This window comes from Martes martes (assembly GCF_963455335.1).
Source record: "Martes martes genome assembly, chromosome: 3".
In the NCBI taxonomy this organism is placed as follows: Eukaryota; Metazoa; Chordata; class Mammalia; order Carnivora; family Mustelidae; genus Martes; species Martes martes.
In genome coordinates, this window is record NC_137890.1 from 128,304,030 (window position 1) to 128,323,469 (window position 19,440).

Genomic DNA, 19,440 nt, shown 5'->3' on the forward strand with positions numbered 1-19,440 from the left:
TGTTCCCCTTCAGATCACTACATTTGTATCTTTGGGGTAAATACCCAGTAGTGCAATTGCTGGGTCGTAGGGTAGCTCTATTTTCAACTCACTTACTTCTTTATACTTTAAAACAAACCCATAGCTTTAATAGTGCAGCTTTGCTATTCCTTCAACTTTTCTTCTGTATTCTTTCCTTTGGCTAGGTTTCTTGTGCTGGTTACTACTTAGTTTTCTTTATTGCACTGATTCCTTTTTGTGTGAGTTCATTTTGAGAAAGGGCACATGTTGAATTCATGATTCATTACGCATTCACAGAACATACAGTTGTAAGTGCCTCCTATGTACTGGGCATTGTGGGAGATACTAAAAGTAAACGATGAAAAGAAATAGTTCGTATCAAATCAGATGATTTTTATACTGTAAGAGTAAAATAAATGACACTCAATTTCTATTTCATTCTATTTCAGTTATGTAATCAGATGGACTTTTTAAAGTTTTTAGACAAATACATATTTTTATGCAGTATTATAATTCTATAACCATTGTATTTTGAATTCTATAATGGAAGACATCAAAGTATAAAATCAAGGCAAGAATACTGTGGCCTTTCACATTTTTTTTTTTGCCTTTCACATTTGAGTTAAACTTTTAAAATGTCCTGGCTTCATAAACTGTTTCCGAAAGGAAATTTTCACCACTTTGAACTTAGTATAAACAGATGTCAACATTTCCATTCCAAACTACAGAATTCCTCGCAATATTCTATGTGACAACTGCAGGAAGTGCACTTCTAGACTTTGAGAAAATAATTCCCAAATGAATGTAACACTCAAAGCAAAGTTTCTGTAGTTTACCTTCCTAGAAAGAAAATTGTCTATTTTTGCTCAAAAGTCTGTAATTTAGTAGAGTAAAAGATAGCTGTTTACTATTTCCTAATAAAAATAGCAGCTTTTGCAAGGTAAGAAAAAAGGGCTAACGTTTTGCAGGAAAAATGGGCCATTTTACACCAGAATGAAGGGACCTAGAAACATATTCCAAACCCATTAAAACACAACCTCACTGCTGAAAATCTTTTTAAAATTACAGTTGGACTGTGTATAACTATGTATAATACTGGCCCCAGTGAAGAGAGTATTACTAAGAATAATAATATACACCTATATTATGTTCGCTAAGTGACAAGTACTGTTCTTTTTTTTTAAGATTTTATTTATTTATTTGTCAGAGAGAGAGAGAGAGAGAGAGAGAGAGTGCATAAGCAGGCAGAGTGGCAGGCAGAGGCAGAGAGAGAAGCAGGCTCCCCACTGAGCAAGGAGTCTATTATGGGACTCGATCCCAGCACCCTGGAATCATGACCCAAGCCGAAGGCAGATGCTTAACCAAATGAGCCACCCAGGTGTCCCACACTGTTTTTATATATATATATATACAGATTAAGTTTCATGTTGTAAATTAAAGAAACAAAACGGCAATCTTGTCTCTTCCTGCTAAAATCCTATGGTTAGCAATTGGTAAAGAAATGTGAAGACTCTAAAAAAGAGTGTGTGGTGGTGTCTAATTCTTTCCAAACACATAAATAGAACAAAAGGGCAGTCTAGTTTTAGAATGCCTAAACTCAGCAAACCAGTGCGCGTTTTTTGACATATATAAAATCCTTCATACCTCATTATAGTATTTTTTCAAGCATCGGGCTTGGCTGTAAGAAGATTAATCATTGGGGTCAGAAGTTAATCACAAAGGATGTAAAGTTCCTCCAGGAAAATCCCTATTTGCAAACCAGCTAGCTCAATCCCGATTACCCATCTGTGAAAACCTTACATTTATGACAAAGCAATTGAAGACACAAACTGAAACTGGTTGACTGATTTCTGGCTTCCTCTCTGATGAGCCACTCACGGGCCACAAAGGAACAGAAACACTAGTGGTTGGTTTCCCCACTTTTTCCACCTATGGAGTTGATTATGGAGCTTGTGGGATTTAACAATGATGGGAAGTTGCCATCATGTTCCATTATTCAGGAATAAACACAGGAATCTACCTTTGACTAGATTTAGTTCTGATTCTTCAATTGAGGGTACAGAGGGTAATGCTAGTCAAATAAAGGCCTTTCCTACATTACTTACATAGTGAAAAGTTATTCAAAGAGCACATTAATACAACCTTTCAAAAATCACACAAGCAGTGAGTCAGTCATCGGTAGATTTTGGATATTTAAAACCTGGTATAACTCAAACCAGACAAATTCTACCTCTTGCCTTCTCCATTAGAATATACACATTAGAGACCTAAGTTCCAAACATTTTCTCTACCGAAGACAGTGAGACTCAGTGTGAGCCATCTAGGTGCAACTATTTGAATATTTATGGAACACTGACACTTGGTAGTGGAAGAGATTTTAATTTTAAAAATATAATTATATTAGAAAACCCTAAATTGACCCAATTAATTTTCAAAATAAGACTTGGTCCATGTTTTCAGTTTATTGCCACACACAAAACATTTTATAAAATCATATGGTAGACTTCCACTTCAACATCTTCATGTAAAAACTTCACAGTGCAAGAAAGTGATCACTATTAAGTATGAAGATATCTAAAGTCAGCCAGTATTTTAAGGATAGGGCAGAATATTTTTGCGAATCTTCCTAAAAAATGTTGGCACATTTATTAAATGCCCAGGTTATAAGAAGAAATCACTTAGTATCCACTTCTCACCCTTCTATATACTTCTGTATCTACATGGCATCACACTAAATGCTGGTGGAGAAAATAGGTTAAGAATCTAAAAATCTAAGAATCTAAAAATTTTCCAGGTAGCACAATGATTTGAAACCATAGAGGAGAATGCTACCCCTCAAACACTTTTTTATGTAACTTTCTGTCCATTACCATATAACAAAGTAAAAAAGAGGCTATAGCTTAAAAAGAAGCTAAAGGAAAACATTTCACTTTTGCTTTAAAAATATTATTACTGAGCTCATAAATAGAGAAAAACTTTAATTTGGGGGAGGGAGGGAAAGTGTTTTATAAGTAAAACATCAAGTTTATGTCAGTTATACAAATGTCTCATTTAGGAAAGAAAGTATTTTGATTCAAAGAATTCTAAAATATTTCATCATTACCAAAAGAGTGTAATTTAAAGCTAATAAACTGTAACACCTTGAACTAATATGTCACCATTAGCATATTCTATTATTTTTCACAAAATCCATAATTAAGGAACGATATATTGGGTAAAAGATCTCTTTTTCCAACATTTGGTCAAACTGGCTAAGAAGGCCCAGGCAAACCACTCACCCTGAGTCTCAGGACTATCACCTCTCACATAATGGTCCCGGACTCACTGCCCTCTTCCATCCCTTCTGATTTACAAATTTATACAGAATTGTTAAACACATAATCCTTTTGAGAATGAGGTGTTTCAGCCCAAAGCATTTTCCAGATAAAGTTCCCACCTTTAAGTAGTAAAGCTGTTTTGGACATATTTAAAATCTTACTTTAAAATTCATTTTCAATAGTTCCCTGTCACCTTAAAAATTGAGGTCTAACTAATACCACAGTCTCCTAATTTCACGGCTTCCCAGACCTGGCAGCTGACAGTGATCAGCAGAGACCACTCAGGCCCTGACTCCAATTCTGTGCAACCTTGGGCCATACTCTGAGTCTCAAAACAAGGATGATACCACCTGTTCTACATCTGTTGTAAAGCCCAGCAGAGTTATATTACACCAAAGTATTTGTAAACTAGAAATCACCATATGAATGCAAAGAACTGTTGGTAAGCCCTGGTTGAATTTTTCCTGGTAACAAAATCTAAATATTTCTTATAAAATACATGTTCTTCATCAATACTTGTGCTTTAATGGTTCTGATTCTTCGGTTACCTGACTGTTCTCATGTAGTCACTTTGCCTACCTGCTTTTAATTGCACCAGGCCTGAGAATGTTGGTCTCTCCTGGAGTCTAGAAGCCTGACCTTGCAGTAAGTGAAAATCAAAACCTAAAGATCTCTGTTACGTTTTAACATTCACTTTAAAAGGGTAGTTTCCTAACTAGGTGAGGCATCAGACTCACCTGGGAAGCATTTTAAAAATTGAGATTTCTGGGCTCCAGACTCAGTTGAGAGTCTGATTCTGTATGTCTGGAACAGGACCCAAAAAAACTCTGTCTCTCAAAAGCTCCCCTAGGTAATCTCAATAATCAATAGTTCAATTTTGTGGACTTACTGCTTCAACCTCAATTTCTTCTCTAGAATTTTAGCAGCTGCTAACTTGTTTTTAGTATAAAAATTTCCCCCTGCATTAATCACAAGCACATTCAGAGTAGATTGCTTACGATCTTGGCTTAGCTCCACAGGGAACCTATTACAATCCTCTGGAATGGAATTAAAAAATGAAAAATCAACTTCAGAGTGAAGGTGATGCATGTAGATGCTGAAAGGCGGCTGGTGCTACATTTACATGGCAACTGTTTTCTACTTACTCACTGGTACATTTGAAGACCATCTTATTACAGCTGTCATTACACAGTAAGAAAGGATGGCAGAATTCCAAAAAACAGGTGGATGGCTAACTAGCTAATCAGAATCATTAAGGAAAGGTTTCTAACACGCATAAATGAAAAGTTCTTTAAAAACCACAAAGCTTTCTGCAGAAACCCAAAGACTCCCATGCTTCTGAAGTCTACCATAAAGAGGAAAGTTGACCAAAACTGCAGTTGTTTAAAAATATGTTCAATTAACTGTGAAAATATAAGTGCAAAATAGATACAGTTTCATTCTTTAGGAGGTTTAACAGATATAAATGGAATTCACTTTCCATTTATTCTACCCAAATAGTTAATTTTGAAAAAAACATGTGAAGCATTTGGTATAATGTAGTTCTGAACATCATCCCTTCCAAATTTAATACAAAAGCCACATCTGGATTTGCCAGGTGTTCCAAGCGTATCTAGGCACTGCGAAATGTTGTCATGTCTTTTGGTTCTCTGCTGGGGACACACCAGTCATCAGCCTCATGGTTGGTGTTGTAATGTTTCCAGGCAGCTTTGTTATACACTGGGAGTCTCTCTATCGATTCTGTTGACAAAGCCTGAAAGAAAAAGTGGGACCTAAGTCTGGCATTTTTTCTTGGAATCCACTATTTGAGAAAGTATACAGTGGCAAAAGGTTACTCCAAATTAAACAGTGCTTTACTGAATTTGTACTTTACTAATCATTCACACCATCTATATATATTTTGAAACAGTGTACATATTTACAATGCATTATTTACTAAGTCTATGGCACTGCTTGGTGTGCACATTGAGTTTTTTGTTTGCAGTAATTGTCCAAACAGCCTGGAAGCTGCTGGATTGGAATTTTACACAGGTATAGGAGACACCTCTTATAAAAACATGACCCAGAACAGAAGTTGGTTAACTGAAAAAGCCATTTAAGTATAAATGCATAAAAACTGACATATGCACCTTAATATACATAATTGTAAAATCATTTCATGACATCTATTTCAATTATTTGTTAGAAGAAATACTATTTTTTCCAGCATAGTCACGGACTTTGAAAAGTCATCATAACAACATTATCAATAAATACAAAACTATGTCTAAGGCTTTTGACTGACAAATTCTTGGCCTTGGGTTTGACCCTGTGTCTTCTCCTCCTGCCGTTTGAGCCACCAATTTCAGTTATAGCGGATGTGATATCTACATTGTGCATCATTTCGCATTTCCAACGTATCATTGCCATTGATTCACACTGTTCTATTCAGTTTCCTGCAAATTGCTGGAACCTGAGATAAACCATGTTCCTCCTTATCTTCTTCAAGTTATGATATTTCAGTAGGATGCTGACCTTAGGTTATGGGTATTCCCAAGACGTAGAAAATATTGAAAAGGAAATTTCATTCCGATAATGGTAAGGAAAGTTTTTGATTGATTTTAATGATTTTTTTTAAAAGATTTTATTTATTTATTCGACAGGCAAAGATCACAAGTAGGCAGAGAGGCAGGCAGAGAGAGAGGGGGAAGCAGGCTCCCCGCTGAGCAGAGAGCCCGATGCGGGGCTCGATCCCAGGACCCTGGGATCATGACCTGAGCCGAAAGCAGAGGCTTTAACCCACTGAGCCACCCAGGCACCCCCTCCTTTTTTTTAAAGTAGGCTCCACCTCCAATGTGGAGCCCAGTAGGGGCTTGAATTCATGACCTGAAGATCACAACCTGAGCTGGTATCAAGAGTCAGACTGAGCCACTGAGGAGGCCCCTGATTTTAATGATTTCATAAGATTCCTGTCTTCTGTTTTTTCCAAAGTGGAATTAAATACCTTTCACCTACATATTCCCTTTAAATATGCCAGAACTACCAGAACTTGATTTATGGGCTAGATCAAAAATGATACATTTGGTGATAAAAATGTTACCTTCATGTTGCCCTTTTCAAGTTATTCACAATTAAGATGGTTTAAAAGAAAAGAGAAAGAATTATTATCTTGAAAGAATTTAACCTTTTTGGATAAACTTATAAATGGTCTTCACCATTTCCTATAAAACAGGTGCCATCTAGTGGCCGGAACAAGAAACTTGAGTCACTAAGTTAGGTACCAACTGCCCACTGCTTAACCAATCCAGGGGGCTGGTGGGGTTCGGTGGCTCTCCAACCCTGTAAAATATGCTGAACTCGGATAAACACATGGAACATCACAGGCCAGTAGGTTAAATGCTTCTGCTCCCACCAGGTGAGCTATATGCCTGACAAGCGTCCCCTGTGCTTGTTTCCAAATACGTTTATGCACTCACATCTGTCACTGTAATCACATAATTTAATCAAGTATTGCTTAAACGAAATGCAAAATAAATAAATAAATGGATGGATGGTAGGGGGAGATGCTTTGAAAACTAAGATGAATGCTTTGGAAAGAGTCATGAAGTAAAAGTTACATACAGATTGCTGTCAGATCCGAGTCAGAAGACATCTGTAAAGGACTACACATAAATAAAAAGACTATGCAGTTGGTTGTTTCTTTGTTTAAAGAAATCAAAACAATACATGGTAAGTATAGCTTCTGCAGGAGAGACAACCGAAACGTGAATCTGCAGACTCATATATGGAGAAAAGACCCTGGCAGTACATCAAAAGATTGGGGGATCAATGTCCATTCAGGTGTTTTGCATTAACATTAAATTTGTGTCATATATAACTTGTGATTTCCCACTTCAGCCCGACTTTTTTTCTGTTAACAGCTATAGTCCTGATCATCACAGGTCAGAGTATGTCCTTTCTCCCAGTAAAGGAGATCATTTGTGAAAATACATGGGATCCTATGTAAAAACCATATTCTTATATTTTAACATTGATGAGGTAGAAGAAAATTTCATTACAGCTAAATACTGGCATCTTTTCTTATAACCAAAAGAATTATCATTAAATCAAAAAGACTACAGTTATTACCTTAATGTAGATGACTGCATCTGTCCCATAACCCTCTAGAGAATATAGCTTTAGGTCTCCTTGGAAGTATTGGGCATAAAGACGTGATATGGGCAATCCATAACCAAAACCAGCCTGTTTGATGAGAAAAGTGAAATTCTATTCAGAAAGCCACACAGTGAAATACTTTTCTAGTTAAAATGAATGCTTCTGAGTATCCTGAAGCTATCGGAGCCTGCATCTAAGAGCTCATTAGTACTTAACCACTAATACAGATCAAGCTGAAGCCTAGTTGGGGCACTACATTAGATGGCTCCCCTCTGGTCATTTAAAACTCATTTTCCTTTTTTCTATAAAATGACTCATGTAGACCTAGAACAGCACATTGCTCTTCTTTGCTGCCTTGCTCTAGGGTATCCCAATACTGCTTTGGGCAGTATCATATTAAACATGTTCTCTCTTTCAGGACAAGAGTAGAAAAAGCTTTGTTGGCAGTCTCAGAGATACATCTCTTGACTTCATACCATGAATTTCCAGCCTGTGTTCTGAACCTTGGATAGATCAATAATAAGTCCACTTTGTCACTCACTGACAACTCACTCCCCTGTTTAAAAACCTACAAAGCACATCACCACTAACACCATGACCTACCCGCCTACCATCCCCAACCCACTCCCTTGAGATAAAAATTCAAGCTTCTAAAAAGAACTTTCAAGACCTCAGGTCTCTGCCTCTCACTTTCTAGTCCAGCTGGACCAAATCTCCAGCTCTTAAGTTCCTCAAACAAATGTTGTTTTTCATTTCTGTGTCTTTGTTCATCTTGTCTCCTGTACCTGGAATGGCCTTCCTTACCTGAATAAATCTTACAAATTCTTTAATACAAAGCAAAAGATTTGGACAAGTGTAAAAACAGTTTTTATCACCAAGCCAGACATTCAATGATACTCCATGTAACACTTTAGTTAAAAGCTTACGCGGATTCAGGAATCAGAGTGCTGCTAACAAATGTAGGCTCTGGCTTCATCTACCTCTCCCATTTGTTTATTCCTTGGCTCTTCTGACCAGAGTTTCTGTTTACCCTTCCAAATAACTACCCATTCTCCACATGGCTCCTTGCCCTGGGAGGATGCTATCAACGATTCCCCTGCCCTCTGCTTCCAGTGGGTCCAAACAATGGGGAACCCAGTAGGAGCTCAGAGGGAGTCTAGTCACAGAAGTCATTCCTGTTTCCTTCCCGCTGAGGGTAGCTTCCCTTGGGATTAGACCCCTTGAGTATAAGCAGCTGCTTGGTTACTATCCTTTCTTCTGGGTTCCGCTAACAACTTCTCCCTTCAATTCAGGGTGGTGACAGCTCTCCTGCTCCCAGCCCTGGATCCCTTACCATTCCTACCCACAGCTCTGTGATTTATACACCCCTCCCTCCCTTACTTCTTACAGTAAAATCAGAATCTAAGAAGGGGCTCATGTTTGTTATTTGACTGTGTCTGTCTGCCAGTGCATGGAGGCATACGCACCTTAGTGTGAGCAGCACAGTCCTGGTGTAATCATTTTAAAAGCATGGTAAGACATAAACTAGATTACAGCTGAGTACAGAATCTGTGCTGTGTAACAGGTGCAACTCTAAGTCCTTCTAGTAACTTCTTGGGAAGAATCTAAAATAGATCCATCTATTTTATACTCATTTATACTGCATTTCATCTCTTCTAGCCTGACTCCAGCACATATGCCAGAGAAGTTTCAAAGCCCGGAAGAATAGTTCTCCCCAAGTTACAGGTCAGATATTTGGCAAAGTGCTTTTTTAGGGGTTAGAGAGCAAGGAAACCCAAAAACAGGTGACTGATATCAATAAAAAATACTACCACCACAATTATAATTTGAGCCTTTTCCAGGTGGGCAATTAAGTGATGAGAACTCTAGTCTTTTTTCTGAGTCTAGATTATGAGATTTTTTTCTAATTATAAGTACATGAGAAAAAAAAAATCAACACTGAAGAGTCAATCAGTGTTGACCAAATGCTAGCAAAACTGGTAACTCAGTCTTCCTATTAGACATAGTATATCAAAATGTGGTTAACCACATGAAACTACTGACATATCACTAGCCAGCTTGGCAGTAAGAACTGTGAAACAATATTCACTGTCTTGTGCTCTTTTCAATCAAATGAAGAAATGAGCCACAGGCTGTTTAAATTCAGAGGAAAGTGTTTTTTCCTAATAGCTTCCTTTCTCCCTCATGGATACCCTACATAATTGCTTAACTGATTTATTTGGTAATTTATTTGGTATTCATTTTATTTTTTTTCAATTCACAGAAACACATTCAATTCTTTCTTCTTTTTTTTACACTTTGTTATTTCTTGATCACATACCAGGGGCACTGCTCGGGACGTTTCAACACGAGGCCGGGGTGCAGTTGAATACATGTAGTTGAAGAGTCTGTCAATTTTCCTCAAAGGAACACCACCTCCTCGGTCACTCATCTAAGGTGAGAATGGATCATGCCTTGTGACCAAGTCCCATAAACAGCAAAACACCAAGACACACTCACAGTTTAACTGCTGATGGGAAAGTATTGCTCTTTCTTTCTTTTTCTTTCTTCTTTCCTTCTCTCTCTCTTTCAGGATTGTTTATTTATTTATTTGAGAGGGAGAGAAGCACACAAGCAAGAGCAGGGGCAGAGGGAGAAAGACAAGCAGAGACCCCGCTGAGCAAGGAGCCAGAGCGGGGCTTGATCCCAGGACCCTGAGATCATGACCTGAGCCAAAGGCAGCTGCTTAACCACCTGAGCCACACAGGTGCCCAAAGAAAGTACTGCTTTTCAAAACAAGTACCATGCAATCCAGGTTGTGAGTGTAAACGTTTTCCTTACTGGTAGACTTCATAGAACTCCAGTTCTATGTGCACAATTCTAATGCATAATAAGCTCTATCATAATACAGAGTCAGTGCTGTGGCTCTGCCTCTCACTGGCCACACATCCACAGTGCAGCGAGCACAGAACGGGGCATAAACTAAGTCTATCCTGGATGTAACAATGAATTTGTTATTCCTTTTTGGCGGGCGGTTTGACAATCAGATTCAAAATGCATGAACCCTCTCACCCAACGGTGTTTATCCTAAAAAAAAAAAAAAATCAAAGAAGTATGCAAAGTATGTATGAGAATATCCACCACAGCACTATGCAGAATAGCTAAAACTGGATTATAACCTAAATAGGGGACTACTGAAGTAAACTAAAGCACATTCTAAAATAGAAAACCACTGAGCCATGAAATATTGTGTAGAACTGTAAGTACTGGTGTGAAAGAGGTCCACACAATACTATTCAGCAGCACAGACCCCCAGACAACTTCCTTTTGAGTTTAGAGTACACTTGTCTTTGGATTGTTCTAAGTCATTTCTCAACTCAAATCACATGTTAGGCTGAATTTAGTAATTTATTTAGAGACTACTTTCATTCTGTTTTCCTTTACAGTTAACGTGGCCTTATTTTCCAAATTATTGTACATTTTCCTTTGTCACAAAATCTAAATTGACTCTACTATCTGTAACATTAATATACAAACAAATCTGGTTTAACGTGTGTGTGTACATGTGTGTGCGTGTGTGGTACACATATATGTGAATGAATGAATAAATAGGTAGATGGATAGATAGTGTTGAATAGTTAAAAAGTCAGTAGGCTGGGGGTGCCTGGCTGGTTTAATTGGTATAGCATCCAACTCTTAATCTTGGGGTCATGAATTTGAGCCCCACGTAGGGTGTAGAGACTACTCAAAAAAAAAAAAAAAAAAAGAAAGAAAGAAAAAATCAAAGACTTGATCACAAGTAAGTTTAAAAGAGCATTATAAAAAAAAAGTCAAGCCTGGATAGCTTATAGTTGAGTTTTTATATGAATTTTAAATATGTTTACAGTATGCATATATATTACTTTCATAATGAAAATGACAGATACTTTAATTTTTAAAATAAAAATATGCTTTGAAATACCACTTGAGGGCTTGCCTCTGATACACCTACAATTAGAAAATCACAGTATAAAAATATACAAAGACTTTAGTTAGAACTTGAACATAAGCATGCTTGAAATTGTTTTTGGCTATGAATTCAAAGTCCAGTGAAGAAATTTATTTTCATAAGATTAATAAAGAGCTCTGGGTATTTTCTGGAATCCATCAATTTGTTAATTACTCATCCTTTAATTTAATGTTCTGCTGCACATTTACTGGTAACATGAGTAAGAAGTGTGGGTGTTCTATAAAGTAAACAATATATTAGAATAGATATTAAGATAAAAAGTAGACTTCAGTAAGTACTTCCTGGTTTTCCTTAACCTCTGGCCAGAAAGACGACAACAATCTTATATGAAACAAGAAGTAATTTCTCGCTAGAGGCCAGTATGAGAAAAGCAGAGAGCTGAGTAGAAAGGACAGAGGTGACTTTGAGAAGCGTCTTCTTACAGGTAAAGGGGGTAAACTAAGCCATAAGAATGTAACTAAAAACTGATAAAGCTAACCTCCTTTGCTTTGCAGCCAAAGGCACAATAAACTGGAACCAGATTTTTAAAGTGGTCAAAAGAGTTTCTAAGGGAATTGTAACAGATGATATTATGCCAGAAGATTTGAGTTCTTTGGAAAAAGGGGAGAAAGGATTAATGGGAGAGAGGGACAGACAGTTGGTCTGTGCACATTTAAGAAGAATGGCAGTCTGATGAGAAACACGTTGAGAAAGATACGTGAAAATTAAACTTCTGATCAAGATATTTTGAAGAAAAAATCGAGAATCATCATCAGAAGCCTATGCCAAGGAAATGTAAAGATATCATGAAAGAGATGGGTGATATGCAGTAATGTCAACAGAAAGGCTGAGAAAGAGAAGTTTGCCAAAATTTTTATTTTTCAAGTTTTCTCTTTGGTGTATGAAATCACCACTTCGCAATGTCATCTAACCAAGAGTTACCATCCCTAACTTCCTGTTCCCCATAACACTGGCCTCCCTGGGGTAATTTGTGTGAATTTCAGATTCAAGGGAAATGAACTTGATGACAACTCTAAAAGCAGAAGATTAACTAACCCTGAACTCACCCAGAGCTCCTGAAGTCTCCTCCTCAACAGCTTTCTCAATGTTTAGTTTGTAAAATCACCAACAGGGAACGAACCAAGACATTGACATTTTAATTCAAAAGACAGGTGGCTGTTAACACTTATTTTATTTACTGAGTATAGCACAAACACCAAGTCTAAAAGACCAGCTAGAGTCATCAGCCAGAAAAAAACCAACTCTCTCACAGGATTCTTAGCCAATGGAAAAAAGGTGAAAAATATAAAAAATTTGAATAAGCTAAAAGAATGGGAAGAAAGACTATACAAAAACCATTTAAAAACTCAAATATAAGCCATCCTGTTGACTTTCTAATATATATCATTTAGTACTAGTTTTCTATGTTTCTATAGACAGATTAAAAGCAGACCTTGATCCTGAAAATCCTGTACTAGTGATGGGGATGAAAACTCTACTGAAGAAATTAAAGCAAGCATTTATTTAACAGGAGCAGATTTGGTCATGTGACCCTGGATATGTGGAGGAAGAGCCTAATATTGGTAGGGCCTTTACAGGGGCTTCTAGAACAGCCTTTTCAAGACGCTTCTGAGTCTTCCTTTCTTTTTTTTTTTTTAAACAGATTTATTAAAGTAATTCATGTACCATAAAATTCACCTATTTAAACTGTGAAACTCGATAGTTTTTAATATATAAGTAGATATGTACAACCCTCACCACAAATTTTAGAATATTTTTATTACCTCAAAAAAAAACCCTGGACTCTTGGTCAGACTCCTAAGCAACTACTAATCTGTTTCTTGTCCCTATACATTTGCCAATTCTGGACATTTCATTAAATGGAGTTGTATGATATGACTGGTTTCTTTCACTTAGTGTAATCTTTTCAGTATTGTAGCTAGCAGCCACACTGTAGCAGGTACCCATACTTCATCTCTTTTTATGGCCCAACAATACTCCATTAGATGGCTGTACCACATTTTATTGATCTGTTCATCAGTTGATGGACGCCTGGGACATTTCCAGTTTTCAGCTATTATGAATAATGCTGCTATGAACTTTCCTGTATACATTTTTGCTTGAATACCTGTTCTCATTTCTTTGGGTATGTACCTAGGAATGGAATCGCTGGGTCATTATGAAACTTTGACACTAAAGAGACAGATTCCCCAAACAAATCCTGCCCACCAGCACAGGCCAAGTCTCTGCTAAGTGTCTAAGAATTCGGTGAATCTTAATCCACGCTGTGATGGATAACCACAAGTAAAAGCAAACAGCTACAGACCAACATGCAAAAGCACATGAAAGACAAAACAGCAAAAGGTTATGAGAAAGGCAATGCTGTAGCACAACTGAGGTCCCCAAGCAGAAGACATGTGGGATTTATTTTGAATCAAGTAAACCTTAACGAGCAAGTAGCTGACACATAACCAACCAAAAAATAGACATACATTAGCATCTGGGCTGAAAAAAAGTGATGCATTCACATTACTTTTTTAGCAAACAGATGGTATTTGCCATACATTTATGTGTGCATCACTCTTTTTAAATGAACAGCCAAGAGAGATAAACAGAAAAAAGAAACTCAGAGGAAACAGTGTAGAGAGTTAAGGCATATTAATTTTTTAGAAAAAAACAGCTATTATTATCCTCAGAGTGATAAAAGAAGATAAAACTAAACAGAATACTATAAAAAAGGAATGATAAAAAATAAAAAGTTCCCAGAAATTTATAAGATAATAGAAACAAAAATTCAATACAAGAGTTGGGAATTCAAAGTTGAGGGCATCTCACAGAGTAGAATGAAAAGTTTAAAGAGATAAAAAGCAGCAGAAAAAAGATAAGAAAAATCAGAGGATCAATTCATGAAGCCCAACATCCTCCAAACAGGACTATTGGAAAATGAAGCAGTAGGGAAGAAAGCACCAAAGAAACAGTGGAAATTCTAAAGGGCCCAGCTCAATGAGTAAGAAAAGACCCATACCAAGTCACATCATTAAGAAATTTCAGAACAGAGCTGAAGAAAAGATCTTAAAAGCTTTAGTTAAAAGATACAAAACAACAAAACCTGACACTTAAAACTGGTCGTATACAAAAGAACAGGAATTGGAATAAGCAGAAGTCTTCTCAAAAGGAATAGCAGGAGTTACGTCAGCAAAAATAGTGGAAAAAGGAAAAGTGTCTCATCCATCAAAGCACCAAGAAAAAGGCAAATACTGTCAGAGTCAACTTTGATCAGAACTCTAGAAATTAACCAAAGTCTTGCAGCGACCTGGGGAGCATTTAGTCAAGAAAAACAACGGACTCCGTGGTGTTTTAACTTGGCTTATACTCACCCCCACCTCCCATCAATAACTGAATCAGAGTGAAACCGGCAGCCTGGCAGCCACTGGGAAGGCTATCGTTCTTTGGCCTGATTCTGCACTCGCCAATGCAGAAAGTCTTGTGTGCACCCACTTCCCATCCTCAGAAACATTTGTCAAAAAGAGAGATAATTAATTAATTTGAAGGCTGCCTAGGGCAGTGTACAACAGTTAAGGCAAACAGACTAAACAAAAACCTTAACAGGAAAACTCAGCAAGTCAGATGTCCTTAGGGGCTTAGAAAAGCTCGAGGATATCCTGGGAATCTAAAAGGTCATATATATACCCAGGGCTCTGTTCGTGTTCGGGAAAGTTTTCATCTCTGGTGGACTGAGGTTCTGTACACGCAGGACCCAAAGGTTAAGTCAGAGTTGTCAAGTGCCTTGCTGAGTGTTGAAGGTGTGCCCCAATATGCAGATGGAGACCCTTTACAAAGACTGGGAGATGGCAAGCATTTAAGGAACTTTTGGTCCAATCATTAGTTCACCACTAAACTAACAAAGTAAATTTTAGTGGCCATACAATTTAAAGTATGAAGACTTTAGAGAAATAGCTTAAAGACTCACTAAACAAACAAATAACTAATCTTGGGGAGAGGGTAAGTATCTGATCTTCAGAGTTGTCACACTGTATTATTTTAAATGTTTAGTTTTGAACAGAAACTATAAGAGATGAGAGGAAACAAGAAAGTATGGCCTATGCAAAGGGGAAAAGACAGAATCAATACACACTATATCTGAGGAAACTTAGATTTACTGAACAAAATCTATGTATTTTTTAAAGAATTTATTTACTTGACAGAGAGAGCGGAAAAGTGAGACAGCGAGAGAGAATGAGTGGAGGAGGGGCAGAGGGAGAAGCAGACTCCCCGCTGAGCAAGGAGCCCAATATGGGATTCGATCCCAGGACCTTGGGGTCATGACCTGAGCTGAAGGCGGATGCTTAACCAACTCAAACACCCAGGAGTCCCTAAACAAAGATTTTAAATCAGCTATTTTAAATATTTTGAAAGAACTACAGGAAATCATTTTTAAAGAACTAAAGTACAAGGTCGATGCTTTCCCAAATAGAGAACAGCAATAAAAAAATACACAGAAATTATGTAAGAGAACCAAACTGAAACTCTAGAGTTGAGAAGGATAATAACTGAAATAGAAGTTCAGAAGGGCTCAACAGCACATCTGAACATGTGGAAAAAAGAATCAGTGATAGTGAAAACAAGTCAATTGAAATTATCCAGTCTGAGAAACAGAAAGAAAAAAATGAAGAAAAATGGGAAAAAAAATGAAGAAAAAGAGTGTCATAGACCTGTGGGACTCCAACAAGTGTACTGACATGTACAAGCTGCAATTCCCAGAAGAGGAGAGGGAAAAGGGGGCAGAAAGGATATCTGAAGAAATGAAAGATAAGTTTCCCAGTTTTGATTAAAAAGATGATGTTAATCAAACTCCAGGTATAAGCTCAAAGAGATCTGTATCTGGACAAATCATAATCAAACTGTCAAAATCCAAGAAAAATCTTGAAAGCAGTAAGAGAAATGATTCATTACATACAAAGAATTTTATTCTAGTAAGATTAACAATTGATTTCTCTTTAGAAACCATAGACAGCAGAGGTGGTAGGATTCACATTTTCAAAGTGCTGAAAGAAGGACAATCAACTAAGAATTCTGTATCTAGCTAAACTGTCCTTTAAAAATGAAAGAGAAACCAAGACATTCTCAAATAAGCAAAACTTGAGAGTTCATCACTGGTAAACCTGCCTAATAAAGAAAAACTAAAGGGAATCCTTTAGCCTGGAACGAAAGAACACAAGAGAGTAAATTCCACATAAAGAAATAACGAGCACCAGGAAGAGTAATTACATAGTAGATACAAAGGATGCTGTAGGTGTATTTTTTGTAACTTTTTTCTCCTATCTTATTGAAAAGGCAGTTTCAGAGGACATAACTCTAAATTAGTGTAGCTGAATATACAATGTTTAAAAATGTAGGTTTCATGACAGTAACAGTACAAAGGATGGGAAGGGAGAGGGAATGGACCTATATAGGAACAAAGCCTGTGTATACTATTGTAATTAAGTTGGTATTAATCTGAACTAGGTTGTTATAGATAAATTAATGTTAATTGTAATCCTAGGACAACCACTAAGAAAATCACTCAAAGAAATATAATAAAAGAAAGAAGAAGGAAATGAAAATGGTAGAAAATATCATTTTAACAAAAAAGGCATCAGTAATAGAGAAATAATCAAAAGAGACATAAGATACATACACAACAAATGATAGAATGGCAAATATAAATTCAACATTAACAGTAATTATGTTAAATGAAACTGACTTGAACCCTCTAATTAAAAGGTGGACACTGGCCGACTGGATAAAAAAAACATTCTTTAACCATGTGTTGTCTATAAGAGACATACTTTAGATTCAAAGACACAAACAGGTTCAAAGTAAAATCTTGGGGGGGCACCTGGCTGGCTCAGTTAGAAAAGCATGTGACTTTGGATCTCATGGTTATGAATTCAAACCCCACACTGGGCCTATAGATTACTTAAAAAATAGTAAAATCTTAAAAAAAAGTAGAATCTTGGAAAAAGATACACGATGGAAACAGAAACCAAAAAAAAGCTGGGATGCTAATACAAAAATAAGATAAACACACACTTTAAGACAAAAATTATTATCAGAGACAAAGAAGGGCATCTTACAATGATAAAAGGCCAATATATTAAAGACATAAAATCATAAACATATATATAGTTTAACAGAACTCCAAAATACATGAAGCCAAAACAGAATTGAAGGGAGAAATAGAAAAGTCACAATAATAGTTAGAGACTTTAATATCCCACTTTCAAAAAAATGAATACAACAACTAGAGAGAAGATTAACAAGAAAACAAGATTTGAACAACACAACAGACCAACTAGGCTTAAGTACTATCTATAGAACACTCCATCCAACAACAGCAGAATACAGATTTTTCTCAAGTACACATGAAACACTCTCCAGGATATGTAACATTCTCCATAGACCATACGTTAGCCATAAAACAAGTCTCAGTAAATGTAAAAGGACTGAAATCATACACACTATATTTCTGACCACAACAGAATGAAATTAGGAATCAATAACAGAAAAAAAATGTGGCAATTAACAAATACATACAAATTAAACAATATACTGCTAAAGAACAGATAGGTCAAAGAAGAAATCACAAGAGAAATTAGAAAATACTTTGAGATAAATGAAAATGCACCATAAAAAAACTAATGGGATAGAGAGAAAGCAGTAGAGGGAAATTTATAGCTATAAAAGATCTTAAATCAATAACCTAAATTTCCACCTTAAGAAACTAAAAAAAGAGCAAACTAACTCCAAAGCAAGCAAAGAAAGAAATAACAAACATTAGAGGGATAATTAATGAAATAAAGAAAACAATGGCAAAAACTCAACAAAATTTGTTCTTTTTTTTTTAAAGATTAATAAAATTGACAAGATTTTAGCTAGACTGACCAAGAAAAAAGGGAGAAGACTCAAATTGATAAAGTCAAAATGAAAATGGGGACATTACTAGCAATCCTATAAAAATAAGGATTATGAGGGAACATTATGAACAACTCTATGCCAAAAAATTAAACAATCTAGGTGAAACATACAAATTCTTAGAAAGACACAAACTACAGAAATGACATCAGGAAGAAACAGAAAATCTGGGGTGCTTGGGTAGTTCAGTTGGTTCAGTTGGTTAAGTGCCCGATTCTTTTTTTTTCAGCTCAGGTCATGATCTCAGGGTCATGAGATCAAGTCCCGCATCAGGCTCCGCTGAGCATGGAGTCTGCTTGAGTTCCTCTCCTTCCCCCTCTACCCCTCCTTCCTGCCAGCACAGTCCTCTCTCTCTCTCTTTCAAATAAATAAATAAATAAATAAATAAAATCTTAAAAAAAAGAAAGAAAGAAAGAAACAGAAAACCTGAACAAACTGATAATGACTGAACTAGTTATCAAAAGTTTCTCACAACACAAACTCAGGCCCAGAAGGCTTCACTGGTGGATTCTACCAAATATTTAAAGAAGAACAAAACTGGGGTGCCTGGGTGGCTCAGTTGATTAAGCATCTGCCTTTGGCTCAGGTCACGATCTCAAAGAACTGGGATCAAGACCCCCATCAGGCTCTCCACTCAGCGGGGAGTCTGCTTCTCCCTCTCCCTTTGCTCCTCCCCCTGCTCATGTGCTCTGTCTCTCTCTCCCTCTCTCCCCTTGCAGGAGGGTGCACTCTCTTCCTTCCTTTCAAATAAATTCTTTTAAAAAAAAGAAAAGAAAAAGAAAGTGAAAAGATAAGCCACAGAATAGAACACTTTCAAATCATACATCTTATCAGGAACTAGTATCTATGATAAAAAAAAAAATACAGGAAGAGAACTCTTAGCAACAATGAAAAGACAATCCACTTAAAAACTGAATGAACAAAGGATCTTGATTGACACTTTTTCATTTCAAAGATATACAAATGGCCAATCTGCACATGAAAAGATGCTCAAATTATGACTCACACAAACCAAAACCAGTGAGATATCACTCATATCCATTAGTATGGCTATAATCAAAAAGACTG

At 36.7% G+C, this 19,440-nt stretch overlaps 1 protein-coding gene across 2 annotated transcripts in view; it reads right to left on the reverse strand.

Annotated features, from left to right (window-relative positions):
- Positions 1-2,447: 2,447 nt before the first annotated feature.
- Positions 2,448-19,440, reverse strand: part of PDK1 (pyruvate dehydrogenase kinase 1) — a 31,589-nt gene continuing 14,596 nt past the window's right edge. The window contains exons 9-11 of one of the 2 annotated variants that reach the window (XM_080798239.1): positions 9,772-9,882; positions 7,425-7,538; positions 2,448-5,070 (exon numbers count right to left, since the gene is read on the reverse strand). In XM_080798239.1, coding sequence (XP_080654365.1) covers positions 4,930-5,070; positions 7,425-7,538; positions 9,772-9,882 — 366 coding nt within the window. In that variant the 3' untranslated portion in view covers positions 2,448-4,929. The remainder of the gene's footprint in view (positions 5,071-7,424; positions 7,539-9,771; positions 9,883-19,440) is intronic. The other variant, XM_080798240.1, reaches the window with a different exon arrangement.